Source organism: Pongo abelii, chromosome 3 (assembly GCF_028885655.2).
Source record: "Pongo abelii isolate AG06213 chromosome 3, NHGRI_mPonAbe1-v2.0_pri, whole genome shotgun sequence".
In the NCBI taxonomy this organism is placed as follows: domain Eukaryota; kingdom Metazoa; phylum Chordata; class Mammalia; order Primates; family Hominidae; genus Pongo; species Pongo abelii.
Window position 1 is genome coordinate 143,839,410 of NC_071988.2, and position 18,937 is coordinate 143,858,346.

The 18,937-nt window shown below is 34.1% G+C and overlaps 1 protein-coding gene across 32 annotated transcripts in view; it reads left to right on the top strand.

Annotated features, from left to right (window-relative positions):
* Window positions 1-18,937, top strand: part of BLTP1 (bridge-like lipid transfer protein family member 1) — a 212,512-nt gene that overhangs the window by 159,424 nt on the left and 34,151 nt on the right. For 28 of the 32 annotated variants that reach the window (XM_063723629.1, XM_063723632.1, XM_054554440.2 and 25 more), the window contains 8 exons: window positions 825-1,023; window positions 5,171-5,230; window positions 7,043-7,269; window positions 8,308-8,438; window positions 9,724-9,847; window positions 15,995-16,104; window positions 16,795-16,885; window positions 17,422-17,484. In XM_063723629.1, coding sequence (XP_063579699.1) covers window positions 825-1,023; window positions 5,171-5,230; window positions 7,043-7,269; window positions 8,308-8,438; window positions 9,724-9,847; window positions 15,995-16,104; window positions 16,795-16,885; window positions 17,422-17,484 — 1,005 coding nt within the window. Of the gene's footprint in view, window positions 1-824; window positions 1,024-5,170; window positions 5,231-7,042; window positions 7,270-7,923; window positions 8,125-8,307; window positions 8,439-9,723; window positions 9,848-15,994; window positions 16,105-16,794; window positions 16,886-17,421; window positions 17,485-18,937 lie in introns of all 32 variants that reach the window. The other 4 variants (XM_054554446.1, XM_063723645.1, XM_063723647.1 and 1 more) reach the window with 2 other exon arrangements.

Here is an 18,937-nt window from a genome sequence, read left to right on the forward strand (position 1 = left end):
CTTAGTTTCAGAATCATTTTATTGTTTTCTTTTTTAACAAGGAAGTCATTGATATGGACTTGTTTATAAGATGGAAATAAAAGGACATTTAAAAATACTGTTTAATAAACTTACCTGTAATAGAGTAGAGAATTCCAAAATGCTTTTATACTGTAATATTTAATGGTAATGAAACTTCAGAGCAATGTGTACATAAAGCAGGAATTTTCTCTTTGCAACTTAGGACCAATTCTCCGGAATATGTAACTGCATGCACGTGTGTATGAGAGAGAGAAAAGGCTATGAACACCTGTCAGGCCAAGAAGCAACAGTTATTAACAATAGAATACAGAGATCTATATTTTACTGTTACAATTTACCTTAATAACTTGTAACCAGTTGTTGAATTAATTTATCTTTTAGGATTCTGTTTGGTAAGACAGTGTTAAGAAAAACTTCGGGTTGAGGATGGGCAGCATTGGTATGTTTGTGTTTCAGGAACTGAAATGTAGTAGTTTTTTAATAGCATAATGGGCACTGCCTAGGAAGGCCATAAACACCACAGGTGGGTGGCATAGTGAGAGCATCTCCCCACAACTAAAAGAGAGGCTTGAGATAGAAATGTAGATAGCCCTTTGTATGTTAAGTAAGAAAAAAAATGCACATGGCAAGTACATTTCACTTGAGCAATTTAATTTTTAAAAGGCATCTTTCTAAGCTGCTCTTTAATGAACATATCTAGGCTTGACCGTTTCTAGTTTTCTATTCCTATGAATCCTGTGAGGATTTCTAAGTTTAAAAAATTGTCACCTTTTGTCTTATTTCTTCTTTAATATATTTTGCAGTCTAATCATACTGGAGACCTTGACACTGGTTCTGCTTTGGTATTAACCATTGAAAGTACTCTCATCACTGCGTGCTCTTCAGAGTCTCTGGTTAGCAAAGGGCATTTCAAAAACTTTTGTATCCGTTTTGCTGATGGATTTGAGACATCATGGGATGACTGGAAACCAGAAATTCATGGGGATTTAGTGATGAATGCCTGTGAGTATCTTTTATTTCTATATACAGTTTAGAACTTAAAAAATAAAACATTAAGTCTCCATTTGTGAAATTAAAAGATGCTTAGATATAGCAAATGTTTTTAGACTTTGAGAAAGAAGGGCTATTTCTAGTTACAGGTAACAAACCATATTTGTGAAAAACTACAGCATTGAGTAGTTTTGGTAAGTAAACCAACTAGGCATTCTTTTTGGTACTATAACATTTGAATGTTTACACAGTCCCTGATTTTTCCTGTAATTGATCCATGTTTGACCAGATAAAGCATTTTTGACCTGTTGGAATCTTGAAAGAAAATGATAAATGTGCAATATCCAACTCAACATAAAACACGGAACAGGTTGTAAATAGCCAGGACCAGGAACTCCACCCTTAATTAATATTGACGTGAATAAATCCACATGTTCAAATTTGTAGGAGTGCAGAGGGTAACATGAATTCCTGCAATTCCATAATATTCAAGGTTGGGTATAACTAAAGCTGTGTTTATAGGCCATATTGAAGATACGGAATTTATTTGTATATATTTTTATATTTTAAATATTATAGCAGAGTTGGTAAAGCATCATTAATCCTAATAATAAAGAAAAATTATAAATAAGGAGTTAAAAGGTTGTAAACTAAAATTCCTCAATCTTGTAAACTAAATTACTTACTTTTTAGAAAGCGGTAGCCCATTGTTTATGTAATTTTTTCCTCTCTCCACTAGAGGGAAATCTTTCTACTTCCGACTTTCTTTGAGGAATGGGAAAATTTCTATTATTTTTACAAAAATTGAAGTTTTAGCATTCAAAATGAAAAAGTTTTGGTTTTAGTGTGTAGGGAAGGAAAAATGTCTTTTCCTACTACCCTTTTAGGCTATTTGCTGGGGCTTGTGTAATAAAAGACCAATTAATGAGAGAAAAGCATACAGGTTTATTTAATATGAGGTTTTTTTTGTGACACGGAGCCTTCATAAGGAAATGAAGATCCAAAGAAATGGTTAAACCTGAGTATTTTTATGCTACGTTTGATGAAGAGTAGAGAGTTGTAGAGCAATGTGAGAAAATAAAAAGGGGTATGAGTTAAGGGTAGTAAATTGGGGGAAACTAACCAAGGCCTGTTTGTTCAGATTCCTCTCAGTGTCCCTCCACTTTGGAGATGAGGATGCTCCTTTCCTCGGGGTATAGGAAGGGCATCTCTCACATGTGGTTCATATGACCTGCTTCAGAAGAAAGTTAAAGTCCTTCTTGCATCTGCTGCTTCTCAAATTGCTTCAGTTTAAAATACCTTCCGTATGGCAAGGTGCCATTTTAGAAGGCAGCGTGTACTGCCCCATCAGATACTTTGCATTTAGATAATTATAGGTAAAATACCAGTACTTATTTGAAATACTTCAGGTTACTGAGAAGACTTGATATGGAAATACTCATGCCTATTATCCAAAAGACCTATATCAGCCTACAGCAGAAATCTTTATAGATTTATTATTTTACACAATAGTTATACATGTTTTTTTAAAATCACTAAAACATATCTTTTGTTTTTTTTAATAAAAGACAAAAATAAATTTAAACTTAGTGACTTTTATTAAGGTGACAGCTTTACCATCATTGTATTTATTGAAATAAGTAGAATATATTTGGAAAAAAAGGAAGTAAACCATTTCCTTAACAGTTTATCTTAAAGGGCAAATGCATAAGATATAAAATGAGAAATATGCTCTTACTTAGAATCAGAAATATACATTAAAACATGAACAAATAATTTAGCACCTCAGTATATATTCTGTTAATACAGAACACTAACATGCTGGTAATCATGATACTCAGAATAATTTATTTTGGGTTTTAGAGGGGACTAACTGACATGCTTCTGTAACATGCTTATTGTTTGGGTTTCTTGGGAGGGGGCCAGAAGGAGATAAGCAGAGTAGTTATGTAATTGACATATTTATAAAACTTCCAAATGATAAAATGGACAAATTAGTTTACTAGTTTATAGTTTTTATTAGTAATAAGTATACCTCAATATTTCTGAACAAAGGTGATGTGTATAGGGCAGAGAAATAAGGAATGTTAGGATTATGCCTTAGAATTTTTTTAACAGGTCATTTTTAAAACATACTCTAGAAAAAAAAGTGACCCAGTAAAATTTCTTCTCTAGGTGATAATGTTTATTGAGAAATGCATTAAAAATTAGCAAGGACAGTCTATAGGAAGAGTTCAAAGAACAATTTTAAGTAGCTAGTAAATATTAGGACAATATCATGAATGTGTATTTAGACAAAATAAACCATCAGAAGTTTAGATGTCTGCAAGCTCTCTGTAAAACCTAGGTAGCCTTTGGTCATCAGAACAGAAAAATTACCATCCTGGATTCAGCCTAATGGTTGCTCCAAGTCATCATTCTGTCTGTGATACAGAAACTACAGGTATTATGGGGAAGAGACTAGTTGATTTCTTAGTCCTCATTTTCAGGATTCAGATCTATGTCTAAAAATCGTAATATTCCTTATTAATTCATCATGGCTCTATATTCTATGAGTTTATATATTCATTTTTTAAGCTTAATGTTTTTGTTGCTTTTTAGAGACAGAATCTTGCTCTGTTACCTAGGCTGGAGTGCAGTGGTGCCATCATAGCTCACTGCAGCCTTGACCTACTGAGCTCAAGCAATCCTCCCACCTCAGCCCCCCAAGTAGCTGGGACCACAGGCACATGCCACCATACCTGGCTAATTTTTAAATTTCCTTTATAGATGGAGTCTCACTATGTTGCCCAGGCTGGTCTTGAACTCCTAGCCTCAAGTGATCTTGTGGCCTTGACCTCCCAAAGCACTGGGATTATAGGTGTGAGCCACCACACCTAGCCTTTAAGCTTAATTTTTAAAAATTCTGTACTACTTGGGATAGGAAATCCTAAAAGTTTTCGTCTCCCTTTTTATTTACTAATTCTTCCTTTCACTTGGCCTCAGTTATGTTATTCAGATTTCAAAGGGTTTTCTTTTCATTCTAGCATTCTTGGATTTGAAAGGGTAATGTAGGTCTTATTTGTTCAGATTCGTAACCATGACTACAAAGGTGAATTGGGTGATACTCCAAAATCAAATCTAGTTATTTCTTAATTAGAATTTGTATGTGAGACACAGGTACTATACAGTTCAAAGGTATAATTTAGATGTTAAAGTTATTGGCAGTCTTTAAAAAAAAAACATAATAACAAGTAGATCCTCTCTCACAAACTAAGTTGTAATATTTCTAAGTTGGAAAGATTTTTCCCTTTTGAAATTTTTCAAAGACAGAAATGTAATACCAAATTACCTAAAATATGAATAGTAAGCTCAAATTTAAGTAACATTTGAATATCAATTTAGGATTCAGAGTGAATTACAAAAGGACATTAAAGATATATGTACTCTGGAGTTTAAATTGATATTTAGTTTCTTCTAAGGATGACTGAGGAAGGTCTTAATTGTATGTTTAGAGTTTACTTTGTTTAAAAGTTGTTTCAACTTTTACCGTGTAAAATTGTTGAATTTAATTAACATCTTTTTTGAAGCTGAAGTTGCCAGATTAAAGCCAAGTGGTAGTAAATGTTTCAAAGTTAAAGTAGATATATTCTGGAGATAGGTCCATGATCTTGAGATTGACATCATAGTCTTCAACCATTTTTTTTCTCATAAAATGTTCCGTGTCAAAAGAGAAGGTAAGAGTGATGAATCATGTGTCTGACCTAATGTGGCAGCTCTTAGTTACCAAAATTCTATTTTAAGTCATTTGCATTCTCAAAGTGCCATTCATTTATGATAACAAATTGTCATAGCATCCTGGATATTAGTGGATAAGCCATCTAGAGTGTCAGAGTTGGCCAGGTGTTGTCACTCAAATAAGGAAATCACATGCAGAAAGTAAAGCTAAAACTGCAGTTAAATTATTTAAATCATAGAATAAAATACTGTGAAATATGGAATCGATCTTATGAGTTATTAAGATAGCCCTTTCATTCCAAAGATTAAGAACTAAAATCTAGAAAGGATAGTAATCCTCTTTGTATTTAAATAATAATCTTGTGTGAAAAATTAAAGAGTACAATATATAATCATAAGTGTATTTTTATTGAAAACTATTTTTGGGGTGATATTTGTACAGGTGTAGTTCCAGATGGCACCTATGAAGTATGTTCAAGAACTACAGGACAAGCAGCAGCTGGTAGGTTCACATTCAGCATTATTTTGTGTTAAGATAGAATTCTGCCTTTATTTTAATGGCAAGAGAATCTTTTGGCTAAGCTAATTCTGGTGTTCGCTAATTTAAAAAAAAAACTATTTTGTATTAGAACATTTGTATTTATTTAACAATTATTAATCAGACACCTACTGTGTGTTTTTTATATATATAAATATATATAAATATATACATATAAAATATATATTTTATATATATATATATACTACAAGATGTTTTAGAAAAGATTAAAATGAATAAGATACACTTTCTATCCTCCATACTTTTAAATTCTTACAATGCAGTTAAGGCACGTGTAGCAAAATTACATTGAAATATGTGATATGTACAATAAAACATAAAATTCCAGTTGCTATTGAAATGTATAAAAAGAAGAGAATATTTTCAAATATGGGAGAATACTGGGATCAGAGAAAACTTTATGGAGGGACAAACATTTAAACAAGCACTCAAAGGACAGGATAAATCTTTCTTAAGCAAAAACTGGGAGATGTGGGCCAGAGAAAATTCAGGCAGAGAGAATAATATAACATGAATCATGATGTTAAAGCACAGTATTCAGATTTGTCCAATTTAGCTAGAATAGAGTTATTTAAAAAAATAAGATGGAAAAATGTTAAATGCCAAATTAAGGAGTTTGATTTGGTGGGTAGTGGGTAGGCTAGCCATTGAATGTTTCTGAACAAGAAGGCAAATGACGACACTATCAGAGGAACACTTTCAAAGATCAGAGGGCAAAAAAGTCTAGGAAACCAGTTAGGAGGTAACTATGAAAGTGGTAATGTGTCTTGACTAAGATGATAGCACAGTATAAATTTTTATTGTTTTGCTTGTTATAAAACTGGACAGGGTGAGCTACAGAGATACTTATTTAAGGGCTCTTAAATTGAGAGAGGTAGAAATTGATTAAGGTTAGTAGATTGCCAGTCTCTCCTTACTGTTCTGTTTTCCTCCCCAAGCCTAGCCTTAGTGCTCATCCTAAGTTACCTTAGAAAGCACCAAGGCCTAGAGTCTGACAAAGAACTGGAAAAGTTAGAGAATTTTCAACTGAGGTCACAAATAAATCTTTGTCAGGACTTTTAAGTGACAACAACCCACTTAGACTAGATTAACCAAAAGGGGATGCTTATTAAAAGGATATTTTCAGACTACAGTTAAACTTAGGAATGGTTATTTCAGGGAAGAGAAGGAACCAGGTCAGTTTAGGAGCCCTTAGGAACTACTAGAACCAAGATCCCAACTGTCACCAAGACTCTTTGTAGCTCTTGTCTTTGCTTTTTTGCTCCCCTCTTGGCTACTTGTTTTTCTTCTTCTTCTAACTCGTAACCTCTTTCTTATACATGGCAAGAAACACTGTGGAGTCTCGTTTCTCCACCCTCAGTCATTAGAGAAGGACCAACCTTTCCTCAAGTCCAGGCAAAATATCTTATTTTTCCAACTTTGACCTTCACCTGGACCAATTACCTAATTAATTCTGTCTAATGAGCTAAGGTCATGGCAATTCCTACTATAGCTATAGGATGGTGGGTCAGCTTGGGGCCAGGGAGTGAACCTGTAGTTCATAGGGAAAAAGAAAATAGGTGCTATACAGAGGAAACAGTAGATGCACACTGTACACATAGATAAATCAATCCTGTAGTCTGATGTTTCTGACAAGTTTAGCAGTGAAAGACATTAGTTATTATATGTGGCCATCATCCATTTTATTACTTTGTAAAGTTATTTCAATTTCTATACTCAGGACTTAACAAAAATGCAACCTCTTTATTTAAACAGAAAGCAGTAGTGCTGGAACCTGGACACTCAACGTATTGTGGAAAATGTGTGGGATTGATGTTCACATGGATCCTAACATTGGCAAAAGGCTTAATGCTCTGGGCAATACTCTTACAACACTGACAGGAGAGGAAGACATAGATGACATTGCTGACTTAAATTCAGTGAACATAGCTGACCTGTCAGATGAGGATGAAGTTGATACTATGTCTCCCACTATCCATACTGTAAGTGAACTCACTGTTAGAATTTTTCAGGATTGGCTTTTACCCTGAGACAGGGATATTTTTTGTTCAGTCTTATTTAGTATATTATAGTTGCTATTTGTGGAGGAAGAGAAGGGAGTGGTGGTTCGCTGTGTCTACATTTCATAATACTGTCTTTTAATCGAGTTCTGTGCTACTTGTTGACTGTCATCCAACTTGTGCTTTAACCTACAGGTAAAATAATAATATTACAACTGAAGTGAGTAGGGAGTGGGGCAGGGTGGGGAATGGGAAGAAATTGCTAACAGGCATGAGGGTTCTGAGTGATGAAAATATTCCCAACTAAGATTTTAATGATGGTTGTACAACTTTGTGAATATACTAAATGGGTGAGTTTTATGGTACGTGAGTTATATCTCAATAAAGATGTTCAAGATGAATTTCAAAGCAAAGTGCATACACGAAATGATACATTTTAAAAATATATATTTTCATCTATACTATACATTCTGTAGTTTCAAGTTATTTTGTGGCAAAAAGAAACTTACTCTTTGATTTCATTCTGGTATTGATTTTTTAAAATTATTTTCAATATCTTTTAACTATTATACCATGAAATAGTTTTGTTCTTGGGAAGAAATTTTTTTAAATTTAATATTACTGTTTATTACTTAGAGTTCAGATGGAAGTTCAATAAGTGGAGATGGCCACAAACTCACCTTTGGGCAGCGACTTGTAAATCACCTACTAGGCCTGACACCCCCAAATCAGCGCCATTCTGTTCCTGCAGAGTATCTGTGTGACCCAGAGATGTGGGGCTCCCCTCAGTCTAGCCAGTCCCATTTGAAAGCATGCAGAGCACACTCATGGGGAAACGTAGGTAGCAACTAAATAGATTCCTTATGAAATTGAAGGGATTTAAATCAATGGAGAATTCCAATCTTAATATAGATGGTTTTGATTCTTGCATGCTTTGATTTAAGGTGTTAGTTTTGTGATAGTATAGATTTGCTGTGTGACTTGAGGGTGGTATTGACAGATACACTTTTGACTTTTCAGGAAGCCATAGATTATCGAAGACAGGCAGCATCTGCTAGCCAGCCAGGAGAACTTAGAGGAAGAAAAATTATGAAGCGTATAGTGGATATCAGAGAACTGAATGAACAGGCCAAAGTAATAGATGATCTGAAGTATGTATAATGATTTTTAATTTAATATAATGTTCCCTAATTTTAGGATCATAAGATGTTAAAAGTGGAAGAAACTGTATCTGGTCTAATACAAACTCTTTAGTTTATCTGTGATATCACCAGGGTCCAGAGTTGTTTAATAATTTGGTCAAGATCATACACTCATTAGTGATAAAGTTAGGCACGAGACTGGGCGTGGTGGCTGATGCCTGTAATCCCAGCACTTTGGGAGGCCGAGGCAGGTGGGTCACCTGAGGTCAGGAGTTCAAGACCAGCCTGGGTGACATGGTGAAACCCTGTCTCTACTAAAAATACAAAAATTAGCTGGGCGTGGTGGTACATGCCTGTAATCCCAGGTACTCGGGAGGCTGAGGCAGGAGAATCACTTGAGCCCGGGAGGAGGAGGTTGCAGTGAGCCAAGATTGTGCCATTGCACTCCAGCCTGGGTGACACAGCGAGACTCCATCTCCAAAAAAAAAAAAGCATGAAATCCTAGTGTCCTAGTGTTTTTCACAACTTATTTCTGAGCACTTTATGACTGACGGTTTATATCACATAATGTATCTTTACATGTGTATTTACTCTTATATGTATCTTCACAGGCATATATAAATAAATCCATTAATCTTTATCTGTTGCCTGCTGGATATTACTAAGTAATACTTCTTCTATTACAGTAAATATTCTTGTTGCTAAACTTTGCAATTTTATTTTCCCAAAAGGTAATGGTCATGCCTCATCTTTTCTAATCTGCATATACTTGTACTGGTGCTTTTTTTTTTTTCTTTTAAACAATCAAGGACCTTACACAACTGTATGCATTTTGTATAGCAAAAGGTATTGTCTGAAACTTGTCTGTAAGTTTTCATGCAGTGATTCACATTTTCCTGTTGACTTACATTACAATTTGAGTTTTGGTCTCAGGGGAAAAAATGACTTCAAGCAAAATATACCTTTCCTCCAAAATCGTACCCAAGGCTTATATTATATGTAGAATTTTACATTCAGACATTTTTTTGCAGAGCGGGTCTGTGGTTTTCATGAGATTGCCAAAGAGACTCTTGATGCAGCAATGGATAAGACACATTTCCTCAAACATTAGAGAGAGGTGTTTTTTGTTTTCTTAACAGTTTGCCAAATATGAGTGTTAAACTTATTGAGCGTTTTGGCTTGTCTGTATATAATCATCTTTGGTATTCTGACAAGAATTAAGAAGGAGCAAGTAAAAAATCAATCTTACTTTGTTATTTCTTTACAATAATTGCCATATTTGTTTTGCATCCAGAAAATTAGGTGCAAGTGAAGGAACCATAAATCAGGAAATTCAACGTTACCAACAGTTAGAATCTGTGGCTGTGAATGACATTAGAAGAGATGTTCGTAAAAAATTACGGAGGTCCAGTATGCGGGTGAGTTCTCTTTTTTCTTTCAATGCTGGTGACAAAACCACCTGATTTTTTCCTATCATATCTACTGCGTACCAGGTACCATCTAAAGCACGTTACATGTAATAACGCATTAAATCCTAACAACAACCTTAGGAGGTAGCTTGTGTTATTTTCCTATTTTAAAGATGAAGAAACTGAGACACAGGTCAAGTAATTTGACCAAAGTTATACAGCCAGTAATCCTGGGGAAGACAATAGTCAAACCTAGGTTGTAGGACTCGATAGTCTATGCCCTTAGACACTGTGTTTTGTCTGTCTTTCATGAAATCACTCTTCTTTTTAGTCTCTAATGTGAACTCTGCAAAAAATGTGAAAAATTTTAAGATGTCTGTTCTTCACCTATCCCATTCTCCCAGGTCAGAATTTACCTGTCAGCTACTGTGCATTGTAATGCACTTTATAATCTTTATTTTTTGCAGGTTTAGTTGGTCCCATTAGAGTTTGAGTCTAGTAGTAGAAAACTTTTTTTAAAAACCATTTTGCCCTTTTGTTGCTTCATTTTTTAAATTAAAGGTAACTTGTTAAGAGTTATCGATTCACAAGTGTACCCACCTGGGCCTGGTGCTTTTTGTTTTGTAAAGTTATTAATCCAGTCCTTTAATAAATGCAGGCCTATTTGGATTGTCTCTTTCGTCTCTCCATTTTAGAAAATTGTATGTTTCAAGGAATCGGTCTATTTCACCTAGGTGATCAAATCTGTGGGCATAGATTTGTTCACTGTATTCCTGTATTCTTTAAATAGCCATAGGGTCTGTTGTTGTATACCCTCCTTTATTGCTGATGTTAGTAATTTGTGTCTTTCTTTTTTTCTTAGTTGTCCTGGCTAGAGGCTTATCAATTTTATTGATCTTTTCAAAGAACCAGCTTTGGTTTTGTTGATTTTTCTCTATTGATTTCCTGTTTGTTTTATTTCTGCTCTAATTTTTATTATTACTTTTCTTCTGCTTAATTTGGATTTAATTTGCCCTTTTTTTCTAGTTTTCTAAGATAGAAGCTTAGATAATTGATTTTAGATCTTTTCTGATGTATGCATTCAGTTCTATAAATTGTCCTCTACGCACTGCTTTTGCTGTGTCGCACTAATTTTGATAAGTGTGTTTTGATTTTCTTTTATATTTTAAAATTTCTCTTTAGATTTTTTTCTTCAACTCATGTTCAGGTATCTTTCTGTTGTTGATTTCTGGTTAAATTCCACTGTGGTCTAAGAGCAGACATTTTATGATTTATAAGTTTTTTTTTTTTTTTTTGAGACAGAGTCTCGCTCTGTTGCCCAGACTGGAGTGCAGTGGTGTGATCTCGGTGTACTGCAACCACCACCTCCCGGGTTCAAGTAGTTCTCTCCCTCAGCCTCCCAAGTAGCTGGGGATTACAGGCACCCACCACCACGCCTGGCTAATTTTTGTGTTTTTAGTAGAGACGGGGTTTCACCATCTTGGCCAAGCTGGTCTTGAATGCCTTACCTCGTGATCCACCTGCCTTGGCCTCCCAAAATTCTGGGATTACAGGTGTGAGCCACCGTGCCTGGCCATGATTTATAATTTTTAAAAATGTGTTAAGGTATGCTTTTTGGTCCAGAATGTGGTCTGTCTCGGTGAAAGTTCCATGTGAGCTTGAGAAGAATGTGTATTCTGATGTTGTTAGATGAAGTTGTCTGTAGGTGTTGATTATATCCAATTGACTGATGATGTTGCTGAGTTCAACTATGTCCTTATTGATTTTTTTGTGTGCTAGGTATGTCCATTTCTGATAAAAGGGTTATTGAAGTCTAAAACTGTAATAGTGGATTCATCTGTTTCTCCTTGCATTTCTCTTAGTTTGGGCCTCACATAGTTTGACACTCAGTTGTTTTGTTTTTAAGAAATAGGGTTTCACTCTGTTGCACAGGCTGGAGTGCAGTGGTGCAATCATAGCTCACTACATCCTCAAATTCCTGGGCTCAAGCAATCCTCCTGCTTCAGCCTCCCAAGTAGCTGGGACCACAGCACATGACACCATGCCTGGCAGGATTTTAAAACATTTTTTGTGGAGACAGGGTCTTGCTACGTTGCCCAGGCTAGTCTCAAACTCCTGGCCTCAGGCAGTCCTCCTGCTTTCGACTCTCAAAGTGCTAGAATTACAGGTGTGAGCCACCATGCTCAGCCCACTCTGTTGTTAGGCATGTACACATTAGGGATTGTTATTTGTTCTTGAAGACTAGACCCCTTTATCATTTCATAATGCTCTTCTTTTTCTTTATACCTGATAATTTTCTTTGCTTTGAAATCTGCTCTGTCTGAAATTAATATAGCTATCCCTGCTTTCTTTTAATTACTGATAGCATGGTATATTTTTCTTGATCCGTATACTTTTAATCTATGTGTCTTTAAATATATATGCTTAAATATGTATACATAAGTGGGTTTCTTGTAGCAACACATTGTGAGATCTTATTTTTTTAATCCACTCTGACAGTCTGTCTTTTAAGATCATTTTACACCACTGACATTTAAAGTGATTAATGATAGCTTTGAATTAATATCTACTGTATTTATTACTATTTTCTACTTTTTGCCTTTTCTCTTTGTTCCTGTCTTTGTCTTCTCATTTTTCTGCCTTTTGTGGTTTTAATTGAGCCATTTATATAATCCCATTTTCTGTTTTTTCTTAGCATATCAGTTACACTTCTTTTTTTACTTTTTCTTTTTTTTTTTTTTTTTTTAGTGGTTGCCCTAGAGACTGCAGTCTACAGATGCTTCTCGGCTTATGATTGGGTTACATCCCAATAAACCCATCATAAGTTGAAAAGTCAAAATGACTTATGATATCTTCAACTTATGACAGGTTTATCCAGCTTTAACCCCATCATAAGTTGAGGACTGTACTGAATGTTACCTCTTTTGTACCATCATAAAGTCAAAAAATCATAAGTCAAACCATTATGAGTCAAGGACCATCTGTACACGTATAATTAATCCAAGTCTACTTTCAGTAACACTATAGCACTTTATGGGCAGTGTGAGTACCTTAAAACAAAATAATCATAATCCCTCCCTCCTGTCTCTTGTATCATTACTGTCATTCATTTCTCTTATATTTAAGCATATATAAGCATATACATAAATGCATGTACACATAGATACACACACATATATACACATGCACACACATACATACATGTGCACATATACATGCGATATATATAGTCAAATACATTATTGGTATTAAATGTGTGCACGTGTATATATGTGTGTGTGTATATATACACACACACACAGATGTGATATATAGTCAAATACATTATTGGTATTATTTTGAACAAACTTATCTGTTAGGTCGATTATGAATAAGATAAAGGTTTTACCTTCATTTCTTCTCTAATGCTCTTCCTTTTTTAAATAGAGATCTATATCATTTTCCTTCTCTCTATAAAACTTCTTTTAACATTGCTTGCAAGGCAGGTCTGCTGGCAACAAATTCCCTCAATTTTTGTGTCTGAGAAAGTCTTCACTTTTGAAGAATAATTTTGCAAGGTATATGATTCTAGGTTGTTGGGGTTCTTTTTTTCCTCTCAACACTTTAAATATTTCACTCCACTGCCTTCTACCTGGCATAGTTTCTGAGGAAAAAGTCAGACTTTTTTCATTATCTTTTTTTTTTTTTTTTTTGTAGTTTGGTAATGCTATAACTACATGTAATTTTTTTTTTTTTTTTTTTTTTTTGGCATTTATCCTGCTTGGTGTTCTTTGAGCTTCCTTTATCTGTGGTTTGGCATCTGACAATAATTTGAGAAAACTCTCAGTCATTATTGGTTCAGATATTTCTTCTGTTCCTTTCTCTTTCTCTTTTATTTCTGGTATTCCATTACACATACTTACACATTTTGTAGTTGTCCCACAGTCCTTGGATATACTGTTTTGTTTTCTTTTTAGTCTCTGTTCTGCTTTTCACTTTTTGCAATTCTTATTGATATATCCTCAAGTTCAAATATTCTTTCCTCAGCCATGTCCAGTCTACTAATAAGTTCATCAAAGTAATTCATTTCTGTCACAGTGTTTTTGATTGCTAGCATTTCTTTCTGGTTCTTAGAATTGTCATCTTTCAACTTACAGTGTCTAGCTGGCCTTGCATGCTGTCCACTTTATCTGTTAGAGCCCTTAGCATAGTAATCACAGTTGGTTTAAATTTCTAGTCTGATAATTCCAACATCCCTTCTATGAGGTTCTGATGCTTGTTCTGTCTCTTTAGATTGTGTTTTTTGCTATTTGATATTCCTTGTAATTTTTTATTGATAGCCAGACATGATTTACCAAGTAAAAAGAGCTGCTGTAAAGAAGCTTTAGTGAGGTAATGTTAAGGTGTCAGGGTAAGAGAAGCATTTTATCGTCTTTTAATGAGCCTGTGCCTCTGGACTGTGAACTTCATGTTTGTCAGTTTTTTCCTTCCAACTTAGATGGACCAGTATGGATAGAACTGACTGCATTGGTATTGTATTTCCCTTCCCCAGGTCAGTTATACTTTGATAATATTCCCACTGGTTAGGCTCTGGTTAGCTAATTTCTCCTAAGGGCATTTTTTCTTATTCAGAAAAAGAAAGTACTCTTAGTGTTTTTTCAAAATGGTTCCTTTTCCCTTCCCCCTGTTGGAAGCCTAGGGGACTTTTCTCCTGAGGGGATTTTTTTCCCCTGACATTTACTGTGGGAACCTGGTAGAACTACTAAAAGGCGATCTCACAGTATTGCGGGGGCACTGGTGACTGGGTCCCCCTGGAGTTTTTAACTCTCAGACTTGTCTGCACTGAACCTTCCAGCAATTCTTCAATTACAGTTCAGGTGTTCCTACCCCAGTGTTGGTTCCTGCAGCAGTTTTTACTTGTGCATCTCTGTACTGGTAAGCTGTAACTCACTGTATTTACTGGTCTCTTTCTCCAATGTGAGGGGCAGAAGCTGTCCTTCCTCGTCGCCTTTCTTACAGCTCCAAGAACAGCTGTTGATTCTTAAGTTTGTTCAGCTTTTTACTTCTTGTTAGGATGGAATGGTGACTTCCAAACTCCTTACATATGAAACTGAAAACAAAGTCTAAAAACCACTTAAAAAGAAAAAAAAAATTAATTGGTTTTAAAATTTTTTTAACCAACAGAGAACCCTCTTTTTTTTTTTTTTTAACCAGGATGAGATTTTTAGGTGGTACCCCAACACATGAAAAACGTATTAATTCAGAGCTGCAGGTGTCAAAGGAAAGGGGAAAGTTTGTTGCAGGGTTCCAGGAGCTATTGGCTTGACCTGCCCTTCCTTGATCACTTCTAAACTCCCTGAGAATATAGTTTGAATACTGCTCTCCAATTTATTTGTCACTAGTCTCTGATAGTAATAATGGGTAGTGAGATCTGTAACATATAATTTTATATTTTAAATTTTTGCTGTCTACACAACAGTCATACAATATAATTAAAATATTGCTTGTGTCCTGTTACAAGTCATATTTGGTAATTGACTGTTAAAAATAAAACTAGATAGAGAGAATTAGGGAAGTTGTTAAAACATCTGCATTCTTAACACATCTCATTCCACATATTCCCCTCAATTCCCATTATCCATCTTAGACTCCAAACCTCCACTGTATTAGAATCTTTTAACTATCTAGCACCATTACGAGTTTCTAGAAGAGGGACTTAGAGACAGGGAGAGTGTTAAGTCATTAACACTCTTACTTTCCTTTGTTGTAATGAAGAGTCCTACAAAAGGGATGCCCTTGGAGAAAAGTGATCTTTTGTCCACTGCCCCGAACCTAGCTTTCTCCTAAAACCTTTAATTCTCAGTTTCTTTCTCCATTCTTACTTTTAAAATCATTTCCTTTCTTCTCACCATGTTTCTGTACCCTCATCCCTGCCCCCAGACTTTCTCTTTTCTTCTTTTTTCTCAGGTCAGCTGGTGGCTCATGTTTTCATTGCGCCTCCTAGTTAGTGTTAGAACCAAAGAATAGCTGATTCCTCCTCTATTTTGACTCATATTGTTAAGTAACATTAAAGTCCCCTGGGGAAAACAACTTATTTAATAGTAGAATATTTTCTTTTATTTGAAGTCAAATATTACAACAATAAATAATCACCTTTTTTCTCTCCCATTTCGTCAGGCTGCTTCCCTAAAGGATAAGTGGGGTTTGAGTTACAAACCAAGTTATAGCCGATCAAAAAGCATTTCTGCTTCTGGAAGACCACCTCTTAAGCGAATGGAAAGGGCAAGGTAATATATATTTCAGCCATTGAAACAAGTAATAAAACTGTTGACTCTTTTACCAAGGTCAACTACTTTTTCATGTTCTAATTATAAAATTAAGATAACAAAAATTAATTTTATTAGTAAAATAGCAATAATAGTGGATACTATCAAACTCAGAAGTTTATTTAAGGAATCTCTCATCACATTTATAACCACAATGCGGTGAGTGCTTTTTAGTAATGAAGTATGCTATTTAGACAAGTGTCTTTTTTATTTACATAAAACTGTGGTTTAGAAGGATAGACAAGTTTTATGCGTAAACTTATAGATTATCCAAAGAAATTAAAAGGTGCATACTAGTAGCTACTGCTCTAAATTTGTCAGTTTAGAAAAGGTATAGTCACACAGACATTTAGCATATGAAAAAATGGAAATTTTACATTTTATTGAAGTGAATACAGTTTTAATAGTAAATCAGCACTATAACGTAAGAAGTATAAATTCTTTTTATATGATCTAGTTTTAGAAAAATCTTGAGTTAACCAAAACGTTGACTCTTTTTTATGGGATGCTAAAGGTTAAGAGAAAGTTCAATCCTTTGATTAGGTAAATACTTACAAATAAAATGTTATTGCCATTTATCAGACTTTTATAAAGTCCAGGAATTTTTTTAATGAGAATATTAGTGTTTTATAACTTTATATTTACTTGCAGTTCTCGAGTAGGAGAAACTGAAGAGCTCCCAGAAATCCGTGTGGATGCAGCATCTCCTGGACCTAGAGTAACTTTTAATATCCAGGATACAGTAAGAGATATATAATTTGTTAGAGATATACATTGCTAAGTAGTTTTTACAAATTACAAAATTATGGTATTATACTATTTCAAAATACTAATTTCTGACTACAATCAAAGTATTGATTGTGATGACTGAACTGTCTGCATATTACCAAGTAGTGGGCACTGCCCTCATAACATTTTCTGAGAGCCATGAAGCAGGTGTTAGTATTTTACATTTTACATGCACAATAAAGGCTCCATAACTGCTTTCTCTTAAGTAGAAAGGTTTTTGTTGAATAATTTTTCTTTCAAGTGAGAATCCATATTAAACTACATCTTACACAAATGTAAATGTGGAATATTGATACTCATTTATGTATTTTATTTATAGATAGCAGAAATTAGAAGGAAGAAGATCAGCTTCAAAGTTGTATTCTAATTTCATAGCATATTAAACATTATATTAAAATGTTTATTTTGTTTTTTGTACATTTACTTTTAAGTCATTGTTATTTTTCATGAGTTTTTCTTTTTTTTACTTTTCTCATTATTTTAATTAAGTTGAAAAATACAGTATGGGGAAGTACACCACAATCCAGCTGTCCTGGGGAAGGGTATTTTCAGGTACTTACTAAGAACAATATAAATTTTGCTTTAAAACTAATCAACCACACTGAAAATCTACTTTCAAAATATCTTCCTCTCATTTCAAACTTAACTTAGACCTCAGAAATATTTTACATAATGGTTTAAGACTGTTTGAATCTCATAACCTCTTGCATGCATTTGTCTTAGTTTTTACTTCTGTGTAGTTTAATACTATCAAAGACTAAATCAGCTAATCAAATCAATTCAACCAAATCATAAAAAAAACTACAATTTGTTATTTCCTAATCCCTAAGTGAAGCAGTTTTTCCTTATATTCAACTACAAAATGAATTTTTTCATAAACAAAGGTCAGTTAATTAGTTCAAACTAGAATTAAATTTAATTCAGAACAAACAATAATTGGACATTCTTTTGAGTCACTGGTGTAAAAGAACATTTATGAAACTATCCATTTTTTAAATTATTCTCTTGTTCAAAACAATGTGGAAGAATGAATATCTAGATCTTTTTTGTTAAGGTACATTTAAAACTTAGCACTTATCCAAATATGTTTTGTTTCCCTTTTGTCACTCTCTTCAAGCTTAAGTCTCAACATATATCTCATACTGAATTTAGTCAAACTGGATTTTTTAAGAACTATTTAATTGTAATATAGTGAGCTTGTTCTTTTTTTATGAAGAAAACTTGGAAAGAAAGAATTTACACGAATGGAATGGATTCTGCTAACTAGGTGATTCTCAAAGGGATTAATATTTGAAGGATTCAATTCAAGTCTCATTTTAAATTAGCCATGTACTGCTTGTAAAAAAATGGTATATAAAAAATCATGAATTATATAATAGCTATGAGATTAAATATTAGATTTTTCTAATCATAAATTAGAAAATAATTAAAGCATGGTTAAATATAAAATAAATATGAAACAAATATTTATTTACTGTCTCTTACCAGAGTTTTAAAAATTGGCTGTTCTAACAATCTGATTTACTTGTTAACTCAATAACATGTACACTATATAAAATGAAGAACACCTGGATTTGAAATTTTCAATGTAGGATTTAACTGTATGGAATAGCAGCATCCAGTAGTTTTAATAACAAATTGCACATAAATTACCTTGCACATTAAACTTTATAAAGGCTTATTATTGCTCAAGTAACTGTGACTCTGTGAAGCTGGGCATCAAAATTAGGTCATAGGAGGTTGTTTTGTTTTTGTTTTGTTTTGTTTTGTTTGACCTATTTAAATGCAGTGGCCTCCTGGTGAAATCCTGAGTTAGTGACATGGTGTTTATACAAACTATAGTCATCTCTCAATATCTGTGGGGGATTGGTTCCAGGACCCCCATGCATACCAATATCCACAAATACTCGAGTCCTTTTTATAAAATGGTGCAGTATTTGCACATAACCTACGTATATCCTCCCATATACATTAAATCATCTCTAGATTACTTATAATGTCTAGT